This window comes from Leptodactylus fuscus, chromosome 3, assembly GCF_031893055.1.
Source record: "Leptodactylus fuscus isolate aLepFus1 chromosome 3, aLepFus1.hap2, whole genome shotgun sequence".
Classification (NCBI taxonomy): domain Eukaryota; kingdom Metazoa; phylum Chordata; class Amphibia; order Anura; family Leptodactylidae; genus Leptodactylus; species Leptodactylus fuscus.
In genome coordinates, this window is record NC_134267.1 from 28,346,318 (window position 1) to 28,372,172 (window position 25,855).

At 44.7% G+C, this 25,855-nt stretch overlaps 1 protein-coding gene across 1 annotated transcript in view; it reads left to right on the top strand.

Moving 5' to 3' along the window:
• The first annotated feature begins 10,625 nt into the window (after positions 1–10,625).
• The window catches only part of GLP1R (glucagon like peptide 1 receptor), a 163,780-nt gene continuing 148,550 nt past the window's right edge, over positions 10,626–25,855 (top strand). The window contains 2 exon segments of the mRNA XM_075267353.1: positions 10,626–10,673; positions 10,676–10,873. Of these exon segments, the coding sequence (XP_075123454.1) occupies positions 10,626–10,673; positions 10,676–10,873 (246 nt within the window).

Sequence of the window (25,855 nt, forward strand, 5' to 3'; positions counted from 1 at the left end):
GATAGAGGTGGTGCTAGAGAGATCTCTCGTAGCATTCTACGGTATACTCATTTGTATACCGAAGAAAAACAGGATTTCTACCGAACGGCGGCGCGGAGAAGACATCTAAAAGTAGGAGAAGAATAGCCTTTCTTAAGGCTATTCCTACGTGTTAGTAAGAAAAGAAAAACATTTTAATGATAGGATCCCTTTAATGTTGTGTTTGAACCTGAAAATTCTCTGATGCCTTCTATGGCTTCATAAGGCACAACCAGCAGGATGTACTCTAGTCACAACCAAAGCTGCATTCCAAATCATATTGGATGCTATTTGCTCTACTCAGGATAAGTGTAAAGTATTTACAAAATCTAACCTATAGGTTTTCCTGTGAAATGTTCGGAAGACTTTCCCTTTAATTCCTCCTGATTTTATATATTGTATTATTATATTATATTTCATTTCATTATATATGACATTATATTATTTTATATCATATTATTTCTCATTATATCATATTGTATTTCATATTACATTACATTATATTTGCCTCCTCCATTATAATCAATGGGGAAATGAAATGATTCCTTTCTGATCTGATGCTCAATAATGCAACACCCCTGAAATATTCTCCGCTGTCTCCTTTATATAACTATTCATTAGGATCTGAGATTTAATAATAGCTGAGGAAGAAATTCATTACATCAAAAAACTATTTGATATTGAAAGTCCTGTCTTATCAATATGTCACACACTTATAGGAGGATTGTGTCAGGTTGTCAATGTTTATATATATGGAAAATATCCAGACCGTATAAAAACAGACTTCACAATGCCAATGTCTGAGAGGTTGTCACAGCTCCGCCCCCTGTTACTGACATCACTGATATAATGACATGTGATCAGAGATGAGATCCACCCCCTTATACTACAGTACAGCTATTCATCTATTACTACTGACAACCTCCTGTATATATCATGTCTGAGAGGTTGTCACAGCCCCGCCCCTTGTTACTGACATCACTGATATAATGACGTGATCAGACATGAGATCCGCTCCCTTATACTACAGTACAGCTATTCATCTATTACTACTGACAGGTGGATACACCTGTATATATCATGCCTGTGAGGTTGTCACAGCTCCGCCCCCTGTTACTGACATCACTGATATAATATAATGACATTGTGATGAAAAATTCTGAAAACTAGTAATATAATCCACTCCTCTTAACCTGCCAGAGATTATTCTTGTGATGAGCGGAGTAATATCATTACTGGGACTTGTGGTTCTCCTGATGTCAGAATTGTTTCCCATAAATCTCATATTGATCCTGGCACAGGTTCTCTTACAATGTACCCTGAGATTCCCGGTGCGGTGCAGACGCTCCAGGATCACCATTATTACCTGCCCAGTCCACGTCTCCAACGCTTCAATGGTGGTGAGAGGGTAATAAATCCTCAGCTCATACATTACAGATGACAGGCGGCTGAACAGGGTATGGCGGGGGATCACTCAGACAGCACAAGTTTCAGCAGGAGATTTGGGGACCCTCACAGGACCTTCCGCACACCATAATGTAACATGGAGGAAGCGCTCCTAGAATAAATTACTGGAAGGAGCTCAAAACTTGAATGTCTGCAGCAAGAGACCTTGTATCCGATCTTAGCACTACATGGAGTAGGGAGAGGAATTTATAGGAGCACTCCAAGAAAAAGAAAAGCACTCCGAGGGCAGAACCTGGCACAAGCTGTCAAAGAAAACCTCAGGCCTGCACTAGGTATATCACATTGCATGAGATTTTTCCTTTAACTTATTTTCTGCTCTTAAAGGGTTACTTCATTAAAATTCAATTTGTCCCTATAGTGAATACAAGTGATTAACAACCAATATGGCCACTGGTCAGCCCAATGCACTCGAGTCTGCAGAACGGAGTTCAGGTGTTTTTCAGTGGACTGTGGAGGAACAGGATGAGGTAGGTAATACTTATCTTTTTGCTTTTTATTGTGTGGGAGCCAATGCAGGACACATGTGCCTAAATACATGGGCCCAGTGGATAAGGGTGCGCACTATTACCATGAAAGCAGCAGCAAACATCCTCCTGTTTGTTAAAGAGGACCTTTCATCAGATTGGGCATAGGCAGATTTATATACTGCTGGAAAGCCGATCTGTGCCCGGTGTAAAGCGCTATCGGTCCCGGTACCGTAGGGCTTTACAGTCAGAAGGGCGTTTCTGACACTTAGCCAGGGACGCCCTTCTGCCCAGCAGCGCCTATCGCGCTGTAGAGTGGAGCGGGGATGAACCCCTCCTCCCTCCCTGATAATACTCGTCTATGGACAAGCACTGTGAGCAGAGAGAGGGGGTGTTCCTCCCCGCTCCACAGTACAGCGTGATAGGCGCTGCTGGGCAGAAGGGCGTCCCTGGCTAACTGCAGAAACGCCCTTCTGACTGTAAAGCGCTACGGTACCGGGACCGATAGCGCTTTACCCGGGGCACAGATCGGGAAAGCCGACAGTGCGCTGAATTCAACAGTCAGCTTTCCAGCAGTATATACAGTTAGGGCCAGAAATATTTGGACAGTGACACAAGTTTTGTTATTTTAGCTGTTTACTAAAACATGTTCAGAAATACAATTATATATATAATATGGGCTGAAAGTGCACACTCCCAGCTGCAATATGAGAGTTTCCACATCCAAATCGGAGAAAGGGTTTAGGAATCATAGCTCTGTAATGCATAGCCTCCTCTTTTTCAAGGGATCCAAAGTAATTGGACAATGGACTCTAAGGGCTGCAATTAACTCTGAAGGCGTCTCCCTCGTAAACCTGTAATCAATGAAGTAGTTAAAAGTTCTGGGGTTGATTCCAGGTGTGTGGTTTTGCATGTGGAAGCTGTTGCTGTGACCAGACAACATGCGGTCAAAGGAACTCTCAAATGAGGTGAAGCAGAACATCCTGAGGCTGAAAAAAAAAAGAAAAAATCCATCAGAGAGATAGCAGACATGCTTGGAGTAGCAAAATCAACAGTCGGGTACATTCTAAGAAAAAAGGAATTGACTGGAGAGCTTGGGAACTCAAAAAGACCTGGGCGTCCACGGATGACGACAGTGGTGGATGATCGCCGCATACTTTCTTTGGTCAAGAAGAACCCGTTCACAACATCAACTGAAGTCCAGAACACTCTCAGTGAAGTAGGTGTATCTGTCTCTAAGTCAACAGTAAAGAGAAGACTCCATGAAAGTAAATACAAAGGGTTCACATCTAGATGCAAACCATTCATCAATTCCAAAAATAGACAGGCCAGAGTTAAATTTGCTGAAAAACACCTCAAGAAGCCAGCTCAGTTCTGGAAAAGTATTCTATGGACAGATGAGACAAAGATCAACCTGTACCAGAATGATGGGAAGAAAAAAGTTTGGAGAAGAAAGGGAACGGCACATGATCCAAGGCACACCACATCCTCTGTAAAACATGGTGGAGGCAACGTGATGGCATGGGCATGCATGGCTTTCAATGGCACTGGGTCACTTGTGTTTATTGATGACATAACAGCAGACAAGAGTAGCCGGATGAATTCTGAAGTGTACCGGGATATACTTTCAGCCCAGATTCAGCCAAATGCTGCCAAGTTGATCGGACGGCGCTTCATAGTACAGATGGACAATGACCCCAAGCATACAGCCAAAGCTACCCAGGAGTTCATGAGTACAAAAAAGTGGAACATTCTGCAATGGCCAAGTCAATCACCAGATCTTAACCCAATTGAGCATGCATTTCACTTGCTCAAATCCAGACTTAAGGCGGAAAGGCCCACAAACAAGCAAGACCTGAAGGCTGCGGCTGTAAAGGCCTGGCAAAGCATTAAGAAGGAGGAAACCCAGCGTTTGGTGATGTCCATGGGTTCCAGACTTAAGGCAGTGATTGCCTCCAAAGGATTCGCAACAAAATATTGAAAATAAAAATATTTTGTTTGGGTTATGTTTATTTGTCCAATTACTTTCGAGCTCCTAAAATGTGGAGTGTTTGTAAAGAAATGTGTACAATTCCTACATTTTCTATCAGATATTTTTGTTCAACCCTTCAAATTAAACGTTACAATCTGCACTTGAATTCTGTTGTAGAGGTTTCATTTCAAAACCAATGTGGTGGCATGCAGAGCCCAACTCGCGAAAATTGTGTCACTGTCCAAATATTTCTGGCCCTAACTGTAGAACTGCCTGTGCCCCGGACCATTAAGTTGAATGGGCCTGATCTAAAGAACTTACATTAGAGCTTACAATCAGCATTATCAGGGGGGCTTCTGATGGGAGTTTGGACAACAAATGGCCCATATATATATATATATATATATATATATATATATATATATACTCACCGGCCACTTTATTAGGTACACCATGCTAGTAACGGGTTGGACCCCCTTTTGCCTTCAGAACTGCCTCAATTCTTCGTGGCATAGATTCAACAAGGTGCTGGAAGCATTCCTCAGAAATTTTGGTCCATATTGACATGATGGCATCACACAGTTGCCGCAGATTTGTCGGCTGCACATCCATGATGCGAATCTCCCGTTCCACCACATCCCAAAGATGCTCTATTGGATTGAGATCTGGTGACTGTGGAGGCCATTGGAGTACAGTGAACTCATTGTCATGTTCAAGAAACCAGTCTGAGATGAGTCCAGCTTTATGACATGGCATTGCATTACCCTGCTGAAAGTAGCCATCAGATGTTGGGTACATTGTGGTCATAAAAGGATGGACATGGTCAGCAACAATACTCAGGTAGGCTTTGGCATTGCAACGATGCTCAATTGGTACCAAGGGGCCCAAAGAGTGCCAAGAAAATATTCCCCACACCATGACACCACCACCACCAGCCTGAACCGTTGATACAAGGCAGGATGCATCCATGCTTTCATGTTGTTGACGCCAAATTCTGACCCTACCATCCGAATGTCGCAGCAGAAATCGAGACTCATCAGACCAGGCAATGTTTTTCCAATCTTCAATTGTCCAATTTCGATGAGCTTGTGCAAATTGTAGCCTCAGTTTCCTGTTCTTAGCGGAAAGGAGTGGCACCCGGTGTGGTCTTCTGCTGCTGTAGCCCATCTGCCTCAAAGTTCGACGTACTGTGCGTTCAGAGATGCTCTTCTGGCTACCTTGGTTGTAACGGGTGGCTATTTGAGTCACTGTTGCCTTTCTATCAGCTCAAACCAGTCTGGCCATTCTCCTCTGACCTCTGGCATCAACAACGCATTTCCGCCCACAGAACTGCCGCTCACTGGATGTTTTTTCTTTTTCGGACCATTCTCTGTAAACCCTAGAGATGGTTGTGCGTGAAAATCCCAGTAGATCAGCAGTTTCTGAAATACTCAGACCAGCCCTTCTGGCACCAACAACCATGCCACGTTCAAAGGCACTCAAATCACCTTTCTTCCCCATACTGATGCTCGGTTTGAACTGCAGGAGATTGTCTTGACCATGTCTACATGCCTAAATGCACTGAGTTGCCGCCATGTGATTGGCTGATTAGAAATTAAGTGTTAACGAGCAGTTGGACAGGTGTACCTAATAAAGTGGCGGGTGAGTGTATGTGTGTGTGTGTGAATATATATGGATCTTATACAAGGAAGAAGACATTATACTGTGTGGAGGCAACAATGGGGACCTTGTAATTTGTGTGGGCCAAAAGCAGACATTATACAGTGTGGGAACCACAAGGGGGCATTAAACAGTTTGCCAATTTTAAACATGAAGGGAAAAAGAAAATCTAATTTGTTGCAAAATTCTAAAACAACAAGAGGTATGAAGGAGCCAGCTGGCTTTGCATATGTAACCTCGCTCACCAATGACGCAACAAAGCAGGAAGACAGAAGATTTTACAGCAACGAAGACTGGCGAGTAAGCAACATGGGAATACCCCTTTAAGCCAGTACATGTCCGGGCCCGTCTGAAGTTTGGATGATCCAGGAGAGTATTGGGAGAATGTCAGATGAAACCAAAGTAGAACTGTTTGGTAGAAACAAAACTCGTCATGTTTGGAGGAGAAAGAATGCTAAGCTGCATCCAAAGAACACCAGACCTACTGTGAAGCATGGGGGTGGCTTTGGGGCTGTTTCTTTGCAAAGGGACCTGGACGACTGATCCGGGTACATGAAAGAATGAATGGGGCCATGTATCGTGAGATTTTGAGAGCAAACCTCCTTTCATCAGCAAGGCATTGAAGATGAAACGTGGCTGGGTCTTTCAGCATGACAATGATCCCAAGCACACCGCCAGAGCAACAAAGTAGTGGCTTCGTAAGAAGCATTTCAAGATCCTGGATTGGCCTAACCAGTCTCCAGATCTCAACTCTATAGAAAACCTTTGGAGTGAGTTGAAAGTCCGTGTTTCCCAGTGACAGCCCCAAAATATCACTGCTCTAGAGGAGATCTGCATGGAGGAATGGGCCAACATACCAACAACAGTGTGTGCCAACCTTGTGAAGCCTTACAGAAAACGTTTGACCTCTGTCATTGCCAACAAAGGATATATAACAAAGTATTGAGATGAACTTTTGTTATTGATCAAATACTAATTTTCAACCATAATTTGCAAATAATTCTTTCCAAATCAGACAATGTGATTTTCTGGATTTGCTATCTCATTTTGTCTATCATAGTTGAGGTCTACCTATGATGTAAATTACAGACGCCTCTCATCTTTATAAGTGGGAGAACTTGTGCAATTGGTGGCTGACTAAATACTTTTTCCCCCCACTATATAATGGTAGACATGTACAGAAGAAAATACAGACAGATGGATAGACATATGGTGTATATACTTACCCATCTACCAAATATTGTCATATACAATATATACACACACAAACACACCTGTGTATAAACATAGCACACACTCACACAGTATATAAGACACTGTAAGCAGATATACATGTGCACACTTGGCTCTGCTACATCTGATGTAGCAGAGCCTGCTACTGCAGAGACTTAGCAGTGCTGAGCCAGTTCTGCTCAACTACACCGTGTGCCGGTCAGCCCATCTGATATAGCAGAGCCGAGTGTGCACACTCGGCTCTGCTACGTCAGATGTGCAGAGCCGAGTGTGCACACTCGGCTCTGCTATATCAGATGGGCTGACCGGCACACGGTGTAGTTGAGCAGAACTGGCTCAGCACTGCTAAGTCTCTGCATTCCCATAGGAATGCATTGGCCAGCGCTGATTGGCCAGAGTACGGAACTCGACCAATCAGCGCTGGCTCTGCTGGAGGAGGCGAAGTCTAAGATCGCTCCACACCAGTCTCCATTCAGGTCCAACCTTAGACTCCGCCTCCTCCGGCAGAGCCAGCGCTGATTGGCTGAAGGCTGGCCAATGCATTCCTATGGGAATGCAGAGACTTAGCAGTGCTGAGCCAGTTCTGCTCAACAACACCGTGTGCCGAGTGTGCACACTCGGCTCTGCTACATCAGATGTAGCAGAGCCGAGGGTGCACTAGAACCCTTATGCACACTCGGCTCTGCTATATCAGATGGGCTGACCGGCACACGGTGTAGTTGAGCAGAACTGGCTCAGCACTGCTAAGTCTCTGCATTCCCATAGGAATGCATTGGCCAGCCTTCGGCCAATCAGCGCTGGCTCTGCCGGAGGACGCTGATTGGTCGAATTCCGAACTCTGGCCAATCAGCGCTGGCCAATGCAATCCTATGGGAATGCAGAAACTTAGCAGTGCTGAGCCAGTTCTGCTCAACTACACCGTGTGCCGGTCAGCCCATCTGATATAGCAGAGCCGAGTGTGCACACTCGGCTCTGCTACATCTGATGTAGCAGAGCCGAGTGTGCACACTCGGCACACGGTGTAGTTGAGCAGAACTGGCTCAGCACTGCTAAGTCTCTGCATTCCCATAGGAATGCATTGGCCAGCCTTCGGCCAATCAGCGCTGGCTCTGCCGGAGGAGGCGGAGTCTAAGGTCGGACCTGAATGGAGACTGGTGTGGAGCGATCTTAGACTCCGCCTCCTCCAGCAGAGCCAGCGCTGATTGGTCGAGTTCCGTACTCTGGCCAATCAGCGCTGTCCAATGCATTCCTATTGGAAAAAGTTTATGTCACAAAAATCACAATTACACACCCGATAGAGCCCCAAAAAGTTATTTTTAATAACATTCCTACCTAAATAAAGGTTATCCCTAGCTATCCCTGCCTGTACAGCTATCCCTGTCTCTTAGTCACAAAGTTCACATTCTCATATGACCCGGATTTGAAATCCACTATTCGTCTAAAATGGAGGTCACCTGATTTCGGCAGCCAATCACTTTTTCCGATTTTTTTCGATGCCTTCGGTGTCGTAGTTCCTGTCCCACCTCCCCTGCGCTGTTATTGGTGCAAAAAAAGCGCCAGGGAAGGTGGGAGGGGAATCAAATTTTTTGGGGAGTTTGCCACGTGATGTTCGATTCGAATCGAACACATCGAACAGCCTGATATCCGATCGAACATGTGTTCGATAGAACACTGTTCGCTCATCTCTAATGTCTATACATATTAAATATGCATATTGTACACAAAAAATACACTCACATTTGGCTGGATGCAGGATATGGAGGAAGCTCATGTGCAGCTCGGTCTGGCAGTACTAAAGCTCTTTCATTGCAGCAGACTTCCTCCTTCACACTACGATGTGCTGGAAGAGTCACTACATGTGAGGAGGGAGAGGGGGGAACAGACTGCTACTGAATGCCGGCAAATTAGAGAACTGCAGTCAGGAAACCTGTATGTGCCGATGCTTTCATCTACTCCCATGTATTAGTACTAAAAGTAGGCAAAGTATGGGGCCCCTATGGATGTGGGGGCCCTGGTTAATCGCCCAATTTACCCCCCCAACGCTGGCCCTGACCACAGATAACACAGTGTTATCTCTCAGAGTACAGATAATGTAGTAGATGTCACCTGCAGTCCTATGTAACACCACAGATCACACAGTGATAACTCTCTGACTACAGATAATGTAGTAGATGTCACCTGCAGTCCTATGTAACACCACAGATAACACAGTGATACCTCTCTGAGTACAGATAATGTAGTAGATGTCACCTGCAGTCCTATGTAACACCACAGATAACACAGTGATAACTCTCTGAGTACAGGTAATGTAGTAGATGTCACCGGCAGTCCTATGTAACACCACAGATAACACAGTGATAACTCTCTGAGTACAGATAATGTAGTAGATGTCACCTGCAGTCCTATGTAACACCACAGATCACACAGTGATAACTCTCTGACTACAGATAATGTAGTAGATGTCACCTGCAGTCCTATGTAACACCACAGATAACACAGTGATACCTCTCTGAGTACAGATAATGTAGTAGATGTCACCTGCAGTCCTATGTAACACCACAGATCACACAGTGATAACTCTCTGACTACAGATAATGTAGTAGATGTCACCTGCAGTCCTATGTAACACCACAGATAACACAGTGATAACTCTCAGAGTACAGATAATGTAGTAGATGTCACCTGCAGTCCTATGTAACACCACAGATAACACAGTGATAACTCTCTGAGTACAGGTAATGTAGTAGATGTCACCCGCAGTCCTATGTAACACCACAGATCACACAGTGTTATCTCTCAGAGTACAGATAATGTAGTAGATGTCACCTGCAGTCCTATGTAACACCACAGATCACACAGTGATACCTCTCTGAGTACAGATAATGTAGTAGATGTGACCGGCAGTCCTATGTAACACCACAGATAACACAGTGATACCTCTCTGAGTACAGGTAATGTAGTAGATGTCACCGGCAGTCCTATGTAACACCACAGATAACACAGTGATAACTCTCTGAGTACAGGTAATGTAGTAGATGTCACCGGCAGTCCTATGTAACACCACAGATCACACAGTGTTATCTCTCAGAGTACAGATAATGTAGTAGATGTCACCTGCAGTCCTATGTAACACCACAGATCACACAGTGATACCTCTCTGAGTATAGGTAATGTAGTAGATGTCACCGGCAGTCCTATGTAACACCACAGATAACACAGTAATAACTCTCTGAGTACAGGTAATGTAGTAGATGTCACCGGCAGTCCTATGTAACACCACAGATAACACAATGTTATCTCTCAGAGTACAGATAATGTAGTAGATGTCACCTGCAGTCCTATGTAACACCACAGATAACACAGTGATAACTCTCTGAGTACAGGTAATGTAGTACATGTCACCTGCAGTCCTATGTAACACCACAGATAACACAGTGATAACTCTCTGAGTATAGGTAATGTAGTAGATGTCACCGGCAGTCCTATGTAACACTACAGATAACACAGTGATAACTCTCTGAGTACAGGTAATGTAGTAGATGTCACCGGCAGTCCTATGTAACACTACAGATAACACAGTGATAACTCTCAGTACAGGTAATGTAGTAGATGTCACCGGCAGTCCTATGTAACACTACAGATAACACAGTGATAACTCTCTGAGTACAGATAATGTAGTAGATGTCACCTGTAGACACTCTCAGCTCCGCTACATCTGTAGGGTATAGTGTCTGACACCCAGTAGTTTCTGATCCCTCCCTGTTGGTGTCAGTGATTGGCTTCTCCGCACCTCATGCCTCGGCTGGTACATCATGTCTGCCTCACACCCTCCTCCTCGCCGGTGCTGCTGCACTTCTTGTCCTGGCAGTCGCCTCTGTTCCTGAGCTCCATGCCCTCCTCTTCCTCACCTGCTTCTTTCTACCCCCTTGGCCATCTTCTGGTTTTCTGACTTCTTAGGCTCCTCTCCCTGGACTTGGGGTACCACCAGATGTTGCCCCCCAGATTCATCGTCACTTTCTTCCTACTTCTGGAGATGGTGAATTCAGGATCCAGGAAGCAGGTAGGAGGATTGTGTGAGATGGCAGCACTGACAGGGTTAATCATTCATGGCAGCGGTTGCTGAGGTTTCCTTTTTGATGCATTACTATCATGTGTGGATACGGTCCTGGATTTAACCCTTCAGAGCCTGGCACTGTCCTTGGATCACCTTGTCCCTGAGGATGTATTGGGATCAGCTCTCTGATCCCCACAGTGTGTGACCTGTGACTGATCCGTCATGTAGAGGATGAGGTGTAGCCAGGAAGGGGTTAAAAATATTCAGTGTTTCCGTGATACGCAGCACAACTTTCCCAGACACCTACAAACTCACATTCAGGATTCATGACTGTTTGATAATATATTGTGTACAATGTATAAGCGCAGGGAACCCCGAGATGTGAGCGGCAAAGAAATCCGGATATCACAAGAAATAGCAATGATAGGCAACAATAGGGATATAAAGTAATATACAGAAAAGCTAAAGCTGGGAATCTGGGGTACAGGATAACGACAGGCTAATACTCGGGGGTACAGGATAATGACAGGCTGGTACTTGGGGTACAGGATAATGACAGGCTGATACTTGGGGTACAGGATAATGACAGGCTGGTACTTGGGGTACAGGATAATGACAGGCTGACACTTGGGGTACAGGATAATGACAGGCTGACACTTGGGGTACAGGATAATGACAGGCTGATACTTGGGGTACAGGATAATGACAGGCTGACACTCGGGGTACAGGATAATGACAGGCTGACACTCGGGGTACAGGATAATGACAGGCTGACACTTGGGGTACAGGATAATGACAGGCTGACACTTGGGGTACAGGATAATGACAGGCTGACACTCGGGGTACAGGATAATGACAGGTTGACACTTGGGGTACAGGATAATGACAGGCTGATACTTGGGGTACAGGATAATGACAGGCTGATACTTGGGGTACAGGATAATGACAGGCTGATACTCGGGGTACAGGATAATGACAGGCTGACACTTGGGGTACAGGATAATGACAGGCTGACACTCGGGGTACAGGATAATGACAGGTTGATACTTGGGGTACAGGATAATGACAGGCTGACACTCGGGGTACAGGATAATGACAGGCAGACACTTGGGATACAGGATAATGACAGGCTGACACTCGGGGTACAGGATAATGACAGGATGACACTTGGGGTACAGGATAATGACAGGCTGACACTCGGGGCACAGGATAATGACAGGCTGACACTTGGGGTACAGGATAATGACAGGCTGACACTCGGGGTACAGGATAATGACAGGCAGACACTTGGGGTACAGGATAATGACAGGCTGACACTTGGGGTACAGTATAATGGCAGGCTGACACTTGGGGTACAGGATAATGACAGGATGACACTTGGGGTACAGGATAATGACAGGCTGATACTTGGGGTACAGGATAATGACAGGATGACACTTGGGGTACAGGATAATGACAGGCTGATACTTGGGGTACAGGATAATGACAGGCGGACACTTGGGGTACAGGATAATGACAGGCTGATACTTGGGGTACAGGATAATGACAGGCTGACACTTGGGGTACAGGATAATGACAGGCAGACACTTGGGGTACAGGATAATGACAGGCAGACACTTGGTATACAGGATAATGACAGGATAACACTTGGGGTACAGGATAATGACAGGCTGACACTCGGGGCACAGGATAATGACAGGCTGATACTTGGGGTACAGGACAATGACAGGCTGATACTTGGGGTACAGGATAATGACAGGCAGACATTTGGGGTACAGGATAATGACAGGCTGACACTTGGGGTACAGGATAATGGCAGGCTGACACTTGGGGTACAGGATAATGACAGGCTGATACTTGGGGTACAGGATAATGACAGGATGACACTTGGGGTACAGGATAATGACAGGCTGACACTCGGGGCACAGGATAATGACAGGCTGACACTTGGGGTACAGGATAATGACAGGCTGATACTTGGGGTACAGGATAATGACAGGCTGATACTTGGGGTACAGGATAATGACAGGCTGATACTTGGGGTACAGGATAATGGCAGGCTGACACTTGGGGTACAGGATAATGACAGGCTGATACTTGGGGTACAAGATAACAGTTTGGCTGATTTCTACTGTTTATGATGGTTGAACATTGAGCTGTGAGCACATTCAGGTTACTTGTCATTTATTTATACCTCTGCGCAAACTGGGCTCAGTAGTGATTGACAATATCCTAACAAGAGATCACTCTCAATTTGCTCCTCTTGCTCTATAATCCATAGATAGGACACTATGTACAATTTGCTGTATAACCTGTAGATAGGATCAAATTGAGAAAAAAATATAAAAAAGGGTACACTATAATATAGATTTTATTAGTATTCTAAAAGACCTAAATGCACAAGAAATAATGAACCAGGAATTGTCTACTAGAGACCAGCCAATACATCTCACTGTTGCAAACCAATGTATGTACTAGGCAGTAGAGAATGATACGAATATTAATTTTTACAAAGTCTACTGCTTCAGTTTTTCTAATGGCAATTTGCATATACTCCAGAATGTTATAAAGAGTGATCAGCTTAACAGCAATTACTTGCAAAGTCAATATTTGCCTAGAAAATGAACTTTATCCCCCAAAACACATTTAAAACATCATTGCAGCCCTGCCTTAAAAGGACGAGCTAACATCGTTTCAGTGATTGCTCCATTAACACAGGTGTGGGTGTTGATGAGGACAGGGCTGGAGATCAATCTGTCATGATTAAGTAAGAATGACACCACTGGACACTTTAAAAGGAGGCTGGTGCTTGGCATCATTGTTTCTCTTCTGTTAACCATGGTTATCTCTAAAGAAACACGTGCAGTCGTCATTGCACTGCATAAAAATGGCCTAACAGGGAAGAATATCACAGCTAGAAAGATTGCACCTCAGTCAACAATCTATCGCATCATCAAGAACTTCAAGGAGAGAGGTTCCATTGTTGGCAAAACGGCTCCAGGGCGCCCAAGAAAGACCAGCAAGCGCCAGGACCGTCTCTTAAAAGTGTTTCAGCTGCAGGATCGGGCTACCAGCAGTGCAGAGCTTGCTCAGGAATGGCAGCAGGCAGGTGTGAGTGCATCTGCATGCACTGTGAGGCGGAGACTCTTGGAGCAAGGTCCGGTCTCAAGGAGGGCAGCAAAGAAGCCACTTCTCTCCAGAAAAAACATCAGGGACAGACTGATATTCTGCAAAAGGTACAGGGAGTGGACTGCTGAGGACTGAGGTAAAGTCATTTTCTCTGATGAATCCCCTTTTCGATTGTTTGGGACATCTGGAAAACAGGTTATTCGGAGAAGACGAGGTGAGCGCTACCACCAGTCTTGTCTCATGCCAACTGTAAAGCATCCTGAAACCATTCATGTGTGGGGTTGCTTCTCAGCCAAGGGAATCGGCTCTTTCACAGTCTTGCCTAAAAACACAGCCATGAATAAAGAATGGTACCAGAATGTCCTCCAAGATCAACTTCTCCCAACCGTCCAAGAGCAGTTTGGCGATCAACAATGCCTTTTCCAGCATGATGGAGCACCTTGCCATAAAGCAAAGGTGATAACTAAATGGCTCAGGGAACAAAACATAGAGATTTTGGGTCCATGGCCTGGAAACTCCCCAGATCTTAATCCCATTGAGAACTTGTGGTCAATCATCAATCACCTACTAATTCTGACAAAATGCAAGCATTGATTGTGCAAGAATGGACTGCTATCAGTCAGGATTTGGTCCAGAAGTTGATTGAGAGCATGCCAGGGAGAATTGCAGAGGTCCTGAAGAAGAAGAGTCAACACTGCAAATATTGACTTTCTGCATTAACTCATTCTGTCAGTATAAGCTTTTGTTACTCATAATATGATTGCAATTATATTTCTGTATGTGATAAAAAACATCTGACAAACACACAGAAAAACCAGAGGGCGGCAGATCATGTGAAAATATAATATTTGTGTTATTCTCAAACCTGCCAGTTTACAGATCCTGTAGCCCCATTACCGGAGTGTTACTATGTATCAGTAACAGTATGTCAGTGTGCCCTGCATATTATCATGTATGAGTTGGCAGTCAATGTGATAACTTTATTTTGGGGTGCGCCATAGTATATGGGAGTGCTATATGATTGGATTTCCTAGTGTTACTCTGGTTTAGTCATGTAGTGAAGGATTCTGGGACGGTTGCGGCTGCTTTGTAGCATTCGAGACTCGGGAGCTCCAGTTTATTACATTTTGACACCTTCCTAAGTGAACTCATTAATCTCGCAAATTTCCGATTCCAGAGAGATTTTGCATCTAAAATAACGTAACACAACAACGTTAGGAAATATTTTCAGCCGTAGTCTCTCCTGCTGGAGACATAAGGAATATTCCGGGACACTGCAGAGCATCGCAACTTCTTTTATCATCTCAGACCGTTCACTGGCCAGCGGTACGGCATTGTGGGGGGTGCAGTGCTCCTTGTGTCCAGTGCTAAGGTTACAATGGTGGCAGCTGTGTTGTTTGAATACAATGTAATAGATTGGTATTATTGGTAGCTTTCATGGTTGGGTGATGATGGGGGTTGTAGTGCTCTATGTATGTAGTTTGATAGGATTGTACTATGACCAAGTCCAGTGGTCAGGTCTTGTTGGGGGTGTAGCGCTTATGAGTAGAATGCCAGAAATACAGTGCAGACTGACACTGTTTTAGGCAATGATAGGAATGAAGCCAGCTGAGCAATGTAACATTACTTATATTTATGACATTCAGGGACTTTGTTAAGTTGGGTGACTAGTAGTGGTGGACTGGTCATCCATGCATCTTCATACAATGTTTTCTCCAAGTCCCCACGCACACTTTGTTCTGTTTGTGAATAGAGTGCAAGAATGACAGTGAACACTGACATACTAGCAGGATAATAGCACAATGCGAGTGGGGGAGGGGCATGTGAGCGATTTCTTATCTCGCCTTGTTCTGTTTTGTCTTATAAGTTAACTCCGATCTTGACCTCCATGCTTTATAGTGCAGGCCATGCTGCGGACTGACTGTACCAGGATACTACACCAGTTTTATGAATCCTTCTCACTGTAATATCTGTAGTGCACAACGAGTGACCTGACAAGTCACATCACAAGGTGGAAACCTATAATTGTGCCGGCCGAAGTCCTGATCTGGTGTAGATTGGTTATGAATAATAAAACGCTGATTTACATACGAGCAGAGAAAATGTAGAAGAGACCTCCCCGGTGTGGTGAAGCAGCGGATAAGAGCTCACGTCGTGAGACTATATAGGGTTAAAAGTGATTGCAGCAAAATAAAGCTCAAGGTCTGAATAACAGCCAATTACGCCATTCCCATCTATAACATTGTGATTCAGGCAGTGTCAGCACATTAACATCTCTGCTTGTTGTCAGTGAATGTATATATGTACAGTGCACAGTATTACGTCTCCTGTCCTGTATATATGGACATTACACAGTGCCACTTCTCCTGTCCTGTATATATGGACATTACACAGTGCCACTTCTCCTGTCCTGTATACTGGGTGTAATTCTCAGTACCTGCTCTCATTCTGTATTCTGTATTTTTTGGCAGAATATTATTATGGCAATAGCTGTGAATTTTGAGTTGAGCACAGAGTAATTCAGCACTGACCTGATGTTTGTGTGAGTCGACTTGGGACCCCCTGAATACAATACCGAACGCATTAAAAAGCGGTTAGCTAAGAAACCACACGGACCCCATAGACTATAATGGGATCCGTGTGTTCTCCACGCGGTGTCCGCACAAATCATGCGGAGAGAAAAGTACTGCTTGCAGGAAACCAAGCAGAAAACACACGGTTATAATATAGGAGGGGCAGTTGGTGTCATGGCCTTGGTGCTGGGGGTCACTGCAGCACTGACAATATCGCCCTCTGTGTCTGATGTGTAACATAACATTGGTTTATTCATCTGAAGCTTCATCACTGCAGTCCAGGAACTTCTTTCCGTTCCGCCAGTTCTCGCTGATTTCAGGATTCCTGCTGTCATTGAACGGGAACATTACGATTTATTTTCATTGGCTGCAAATCCATACTGACTCAAGATTACATCTGGGGATTTGTTACATTGCATCAGTGCATTCAATCCTCAGTGAGCTAAAGAGCCCGGACTCCAGACTGATACATTGATACAAACTTACTGACATGAAGCAGGGATCCTGTCAATGTGATCTGTTACTGAACTCCTTGACATGGGGCTCCTCGGGGGCGGTGACCACTGACAGCCAGGAGGAGACCCGCGGGACATCCCTGCACCTTTACTACTCTGGAAGCAGGAATGACAGCACAACCACTGAATTCCCTAGTCATGAAATGGTTAAAGTGCCTATTTTTACACTCTACCCCCAGATATAACAGGGGGTATTCCTTTGCCCTGGCCATAGATATTGGTACTGATCACCCTCAGGATGGGCATTGTAGAAAGACAAAAATCTAGATAAATAGTAGATTTGTCTGTAAGAACTAGAGCTTGTGTGAACCAGTACAAAGTCCCTGGAGGATGGAGCTGTCGCAGGCTGGTGCACTCGGTGGACAGGACATGGCATGCTGAGGTTGGCGCCTGAGATGTTGTCCTCCACTACATATAAGTTACTATTTCCCCCCCGGTCTCCCCATACCTAAAAGCAGGCAGTGACCCCTCTCCTGGCTCTTGGTAACGTCTCTCATCGCCTGGTATCTGCACCGCCCATGCCCAGCTCTTGTCAGGTGTGATGTGAATGATGCCAGCAGATGCCTCACACTGACAGTCACTGACAGCCTGAACCCAGTGACCACTCGAAGCCCCTGCATGGACACGTGAGGCCTCCATCTATTTGGGCTCCTGGCCAGAAAGAGGGCCTATAGGGGCACTTCCCTCCATGGTGGAAATATTCTCTTCAAACCTCTCAAAAACTCTGATTCTGGGAAAGCTGAGTGATGGTTAATATGTTTGAAACCAGGATTATCACTCCTGAACAGCAAATCTGTTGTACTGTGATATATGAGAAGAAGCTTCATCACTGGACAGAATAGCAGGAAAGCTGGGTGCCATGATATCTATACCGCTTGTCACTCAGCTTTCCCAGGTAATAAGAAGTGACTGATCAGAACTAGAGATGAGCAAACACTATTCGAAACAGCCGTAGAAATGAATGGACGTAGTCGGCACGCGGGGGATTAAACGAGCGGCTGCCGGCAAAGTCTGCATGCCGGCTACTTCCATTCATTTCTATGGGAGCGTGCTATTTGGAACGGCTGTTCCGGGTAGTGTTCGCTCATCTCTAATCAGAACTTGTATCAGGTTAACATTACAAGACAATACAAGGATGTTGCCCACATCTTCAGTATTTCGTGGGTGGTCGTTGAAAACATCACTGGCTCCCCAAAAAATCTGTCGATTTGGTCGTCTCTGGGAATTCATTAATTATATCCTTCTAATCTTTAAAACTTTCTTGTATTCTCCAGTAACATCTAAAGCTGCATAACGTATCTTAAGAATGGTATCTCAATAATACCACCATAGTGTGTCCTAATAACAAGTACCACATAAAACCACCATAATGTGTCCTTAAACAAGTACCACAATAAAACCACCATAACGTGTCCTAATAACGGTACCTAAATAATACCACCATAGTGTGTTCTAATAGTACTTAAATAATACTACCATAGTGTGTCCTAATAATACTTAAATCAAGTACTCAGTGCAGTCTCTCCTTTCCCCTCTCCTCACGGCCCTGGAGAATCTGTTGGGTGGGTCCGTGCCCCCCCGCGCCTTCTCCCTCCTGTATGATGTCCTGTTGAATGCCACTGTCCCAGGCCCGCCCCCCTACACTAGAGCCTGGGAGTTTGACTTGGGAACGAACCTGACCGCCGCTGATTGGGACTGCTGTTTTCTCCCCTCGCACAAGCTGCCCTTACCATGTAGCGCTCAGGAGAAAAATTTCAAACTTCTGACCCGATGGTACCGCTGCCCTACCCTCCTCCATAAAATTTACCCCGCGGTCTCTGACCGTTGTTGGTGCTGTGGTACCGCGGAAGGTTCCCTCCTGTATATTTTGGGGATTTTGGGGTGATCCAGCCCTTCTGGACGTCCGTGTTCTCGCTGTATGAGAAAGTTTCTGTCCATCCCCTGACTCCTACCCCACAGGTTGCTCTCCTCTCCCTCATTCCTGGTAAACTTTCTGGTGTTAAGAGCGATCTTTTGCGCCACTTCCTCACAGCCGCCAGAACGGTTATCCCCCGCCACTGGCGCAGCTCCACCCCTCCATCCCTGGTCGAGTGGCTGCAGGAGTTCCTGCTTATCTGTAGAATGGAGTATCTAGTGGCGATGCACTCACCTGAATCATCCAAGTTTGAAGCCCTCTGGCGGCCGTGGGTGGTGTTCCAGGAATCGTCGGAATTCTCTGCTCTGTTTGTCTGACTCCCCTCAGAGTGATTGCTACTTGCTCCCTGGTATCTGTTATCCCGTAGCTGTGACTCACCTATGACTCTCTCCCTCCTTCCTTGTGTGTGACTGGTGTCTCGTTTTCCCCCCTCATTGTCCTTACTACGTGGGTCTTGTCTTGCCTGTCTTCCTCCCTTTTTTCCTTCTCTTGTAACCTTTCTCTTTGAGTTTTTGGGTTCTGTTGTCTCCACAGAGACTGTGTTTTACCTGAAGAGGTTTCCTCCTCTAGCATTATATTACCTTATACTGCGGCCCTGCGTGGCCATCTCGTCTCTAGTTGGGATATGTTATCCCTTTTTCATTGGTCTGGTTTTCTTTTTTTTGTGTTCTTATTCCTTTTTTGCAAAATCCTTAATAAAAAATGATTACGCCTAATAATACTTAAATAATACCACTATGTGTCCTAATAGTTCTTAAATAATACCACCATAGTGTGTCCTAATAGTACTTAAAGGGGTATTCCCACGTCGCATACTCACCAGTCTTCACTGCTGTAAAATCTTCTTCCTGTTTTCTTGCATAATTTGGTGGGCGCTGTTTCACATGCAACCTGCCATTTAGCTCTGCCCCCAAATTAGTGTGTAGCTCTGCGCACCGCATAGCGTGATCCTTTGGGGCGGCTGAAGGGCCTGTCATGTCATCAAAGGTCCTTAAACACTATATGCACAATATTGGACTATGAAGTACAGGCAGGAGCAACTCCATTCTGTGTTACATACAGAAACTGCCTGTCTCTGCCATAATGAACACAATTGAATTAGCTAGCCTGGTAACTGGGAGAACAGAAGAAATGAAAGCAGCTCCTCTCCCCTATCTGAGTGCAGGACCTAGGTCACATGGTGCAGACACAGGAATAGCTAGAAACACAGGCTGGCTCCCGTGCACTTAGCCCCTCCTCCCTCCCCCTGAGAGCAGCAGATACATCACTTGACTTATGACTAGATAAGTCAGGGATGTGTCAACAATGAATTGAATAAAGTAAGATAGTGGACAAACAAAGCAGTTGTGCTGAAGCAGTGTATTTAGGAAAAGTCTACACTAATACTACCATAGTGTGTCCTAATAACAAGTATCTCAATAAAACCACCACATTGTGTCCTAATAATGGTACGTAAATAATACCACCATAGTGTGTTCTAATAGTACATAAATAATACCACCATAGTGTGTCCTAATAACAAGCACTTAAATAATACCATCATAGCGTGTTCTGATAACAGGTGCCTAAAAAAACCCACCTTAGTGTGTCCTAATAACAGTACATGAATAATACCGCCATACAGTGCTTTAATAACAGTTCCACCAAGCACATTACCTCCTTGCCAGTAAAGTTTTTTAGTTCATATCTTTGCCCACCGGCATCCTTCTGCCATCCTTGAGTAGGGAGAGGCTCTACCACCAAGGTCACTAGATTCTAATTACTGAATGGGCAGATCATCCCACAAACAAACCCTCTTAATGATAAAAATATGCCCCGCAGATAAGGCAAGATCTGTATATCGGTGAAATGGCCAGAATAAAAATCATATCAAGAGAGATTTATTGAAAACTTTTCTTCTTCTTCTCTGGTTTTATGGGGATTTCTCTAATTATTCTGTTTCTTTCTGCCTCGAACATTGCCGCAGGTAACAGGAAAAATGCAGGTTTAATAACATGAAAGGCGTCACTTATGGAGGATTTATAACCACAGCCTGATCATAAAAGAAGGACAATTCTATAAAACTGCATTAAAATGGAAAATTCCTGAATCAAAGAAATTCTCCTAAAAGAAAGACATGTCATAATAAAAATCTACAGAAACATCAGGAAGTGCTCAATATAACAACTATAATACTGTGCCCATGTACAGGGATAGAACTATAAAACAAGTACAATACTGCCTCCTATATACTATTATATAACTACTATAATACTACTCCTATGTACAAGAATATAACTACTATAATACTGCCCCCTATGTACTATTATATAACTACTATAATACTACTATGTACAAGAATATAACTACTATAATACTACTCCTATGTACAAAAATATAACTACTATAATACTACTCCTATGTACAAGAATATAACTACTATAATACTACTTCTATGTACAAGAATATAACTACTATAATACTGCTCCTATGTACAAGAATATAACTACTTTAATACTACTCCTATGTACAAGAATATAACTACTATAATACTACTCCTATGTACAAGAATACAACTGCTATAATACTGCTCCTATGTACAGGAATATAACTCCTAAAATACTACCTCCTATGTACAAGAATATAACTACTATAATACTCCTCCTATGTACAGGAATATAACTACTATAATACTACTCTTATATACAAGAATATAACTATTATAATACTATTCCTAAGTACATGAATATAACTTCTATAATACTACTCCTATGTAGAAGAATATAACTACTATAATACTGCTCCTATGTACTAGAATATAACTACTATAATACTACTCCTATGTACAAGAATATAACTACTATAATACTGCTCCTATGTACAAGAATATAATTACTATAATACTGCTCCTATGTACAATAATATAACTACTATAATACTACACTTATGTACAAGAATATAACTATTATAATACTGCTCCTATGTACAAGAATATAATTACTATAATACTGCTCCTATGTACAATAATATAACTACTATAATACTACACTTATGTACAAGAATATAACTATTATAATACTGCTCCTATGTACAAGAATATAATTACTATAATACTGCTCCTATGTACAATAATATAACTACTATAATACTACACTTATGTACAAGAATATAACTATTATAATACTGCTCCTATGTACAAGACTATAACTACTATAATACCTCTCCTATGTACAAGAATATAACTACTATAATACTACCTCCTATGTACAAGAATATAACTACTATAATACTGCTCCTATGTACAAGAATATAACCACGATAATACTGCTTCTATGTACAAGAATATAACTACTATAATACTACCTCCTATGTACAGGGATATAACTACTATAATACTGCTCCTATGTACAAGAATATAACTACGATAATACTGCTTCTATGTACAAGAATATAACTACTATAATACTACCTCCTATGTACAAGAATATAACTACTATAATACTACTCCTATGTACAAGAATATAACTACTATAATACTACCTCCTATGTACAAGAATATAACTACTATAATACTACCTCCTAGCTGTGAGGACGTGTTTTTGTAGCTCTCCTGAGGCTCCTGATGTCTGGAGATAGCCCAGGGCGGGGCCGCCCTGGGTGGGGAAGTTCCCCTGCCAAGGCCCAGGCTCCAAGGCCTTCTCTGGGAAACAATTCCCAGACAACTAAAAAAATGGATGGAAATCCTAAAGTCCCCAGTAATGGGAATCGTGTCCAGTGTGTCAGCAGTCCTAGTGCAGCAAGCCAAGATGGGAAGAAAGTTGTAAAGGAAGAAGTAACGGAAGCAAGCAGTAGTACGGTGCAACAACCAAGCAAAATGGTTGAATGTAAGGAGCAAACTTTGCAGCCTGTGCAGACTCCATTGCAGGTTGCAGGTGTCCAGTCCACCCCACCCTCCTGCAGACAGAGGAGAACATCCCTGGAGAAGCAGACCATGCAGGAGAACATGCAGCAGTCTGTATTGGTACGGTCTGAGCGGACAAGATCTGGAAGCGGTAACTACAAAAATGTAGTGAAGGCAGTGGAGGAGATCAAAGGGAGACCAGCGGGGAAGCTTCAAGGTACCAGCAGTACAGTCACTGGAAATAAACTGGGACATAGTCCCCAGTCTGGACATTGTGGGCCCATGGCAGTGACAACAGCCGTAGCATGTCAGAAATCACAGGCTACACCAACCAGAAGCCATACTGGGGGTAACCAACCTGCAAAGCTTTCCAACAATGCACAGACTGTCACAGCTACTGAGCGAGCACCAGAACTGCGCCTGGCAGATGAGATACCAGCACTGGTCAAGCGACTGGAGACATTGAAGGCCAGTAAAATATATCTGCAGAGACAGATTGAATGTGCGTATAATCTAAAAAAGTCTGCATGCCCTGAGAAACTGGTGTTACTGGACAGGAAGCTGAGCGCACTGGCGAAAGAGCTCGCCGAGAACGTACGGGAGACCGAGACTGTACTGGAGCAAATGGGACCGGTGGGAGAATCATACAGAAACCAGCAGCGGTTCCAGGAATACCAGAAGTCACCATCACCTTGTGCTAAAGCTGGGTCTGAACCCTCTCAAGGTGGCAGCCAGCAGTCCCATGTAAAACCAGTTCTGCAGCCAGCAAGTTTCCCTTTTAAGGAAGGGAATTTGTACGGGAAAGCGACCAGTGTTCAGCAACAGCAAAAACCTGCAGCAGTTCTCAGCAAGGCACCACAAGTCCCAGCAACCAGCACTTTGCAACCAGGTCATGGACCCCTGCCTAATGGTAATGAAGTAGCAGCTGTGCAGACACCACAAGTCCCAGGAGACAAGTCATTGCAGCAGGACTATGGACTCTTACCTGAAGGTACTGGGGGAGTAACATATTTGGGGTTACAGGTTGTGGACTCTGTTGTGCAGGACTCTGCTGCCGCTGACTGTAGTGGTAATATGGACTCTGCTATGCAGGACTCTGCTGCCGCTGACTATAATACTAATATGGACTCTGCTGTGCAGGACTCTGCTGCCGCTGATTGTCTGACTAATGTGCCTGATATTATGGATATTCCTGTATGTGATAACGGCCCAGCAGGGGAAGGTGTTTCTGGGGGGGATCCTTCACTATCTATGGCGTCAGACCCCTCTGCAGTCCAGTCTCTGGAGTCTGGTGATATTGCAGACATAGAGGTTGATGGTGGGGCGGACACAGGACAGTCCAGTGTGCAGGACTTTCCCCCTCTAGATACTCGCACAGTAGCAGAACCACATGGTACAGGTGCTCAGCAGCCCACACAGCGCCCACAAACACGCCAAGATGGCGGATCCGGCCGTACCTCCTCAGGGAATGCCTGGAGCCGCGGTGCTCCATCTTTTGCATCAAACTCCAGTTATACAGGCCAGGCTTTCAGGAGGAGGAATGTAGTCAGGTTTAGGCACGGAGGTGCCAAGGAGGATCTGCCGGATAGGAGGTTTGTGGTCCGAGAGCTCCTATGTACCCAGATGGGCTTTGTGCCGACTGATATCCTGGCCGTCATAAACCTTCCTGACCGCCAGGGGTATGATGTTAGTTTTAAGCTGATGTCTGATCTGGACCGGTTCTGGGCCAATCTCACCAGGTTGAGAGATACGGAAGGTTGGGATAAGTTCAGTTTCATCCCCATCTCTAGGCCAGATACAGCCTCTGTCACAATTGTATTTTGGAATGAAGCCGTTCCCCCTCAGGATATTGTCATCTGGCTCAGGAGGCATTGTGACCTCATGTCCGATCTTAGTAAGAACAGGGATGAAGACGGGGTCTGGACCGGTGGGTGGAGGGTCCTGGTGAAGTTGCGTCAGCAGAACAACATAACCCAACATCTGCCCAATTCGTTCTTTATAGGCCGAGAAAAAGGGATCTGCTTCTATGCGGGTCAGCCTCGCCGGTGCTTCAAGTGTGGGAAGGCCGGCCATGTGGCCAGTGTATGCTCCATGGTAAAGTGTAGCCTATGTAATGAAATGGGCCACGTGAGTGCCACATGCCAAAGCATTAGGTGTAACCTGTGCGGTAGGATCGGTCACCCCCACAGAGATTGTCCTGATGCCTGGCATAACATCTGTAAGGATAGCCCTGATGAGGACTTGCTGGCAGCGGCTGATGACATACAGGAGGAGGAGGAGGCGCTATTGTCAGGGTCAGTAGTCATGGAGGCGGAGCCTCAACCACATACAGGTGATACCACCCAAGACCAGGCCGAGTCAGGTCCCATTGAGACGACCATGGAGGTTGTCGAGCAGGTTGTACAACCCTCAGTGGTCGTCTCTTCTCCTGCCCGATCATCCAACAATAATAAAAGGAGGAAGAAGGATAAAGCCAGCCGTAAGCCTGAGGGTGAGTGGACCACGGTAGGAAAGCCTACAAAGATGAGAGTAAGTAGTGCAGGCGAGGTCACTGCAACGGGGAATAGATTTAGTGTCCTATCAGAGTCAGACGGAGAAGCAGAACTAGACAGAGAACTCTCACGAATGATGGCGGAGTATGAGGATGAACCAGAGGGCGATCCTCCCAATAAGAGGAGACCCCACCGAGATGAGGGGCAGTCCGAATCAGACATGGAAACAGCTGGTCACCAGGACACCTCTGACTCTGATCTATGACAATGGGGCCCATCTCTCTGTTTCTCATATTCCTAGTTGTTCTGATGGCAGGTTTCTATCTTAAAGTTATCTCTAGTAATGTGAATAGCATCCGAGCAAGGAGGACAAGACACGCAGTGTATGAACATCTGAGATATCTTGATGCCGATGTCTATTTCTTACAAGAAACCCGTTTAAATACTTTAGGACTAATACGAGAAGCAGAGAGAGAATGGAAAT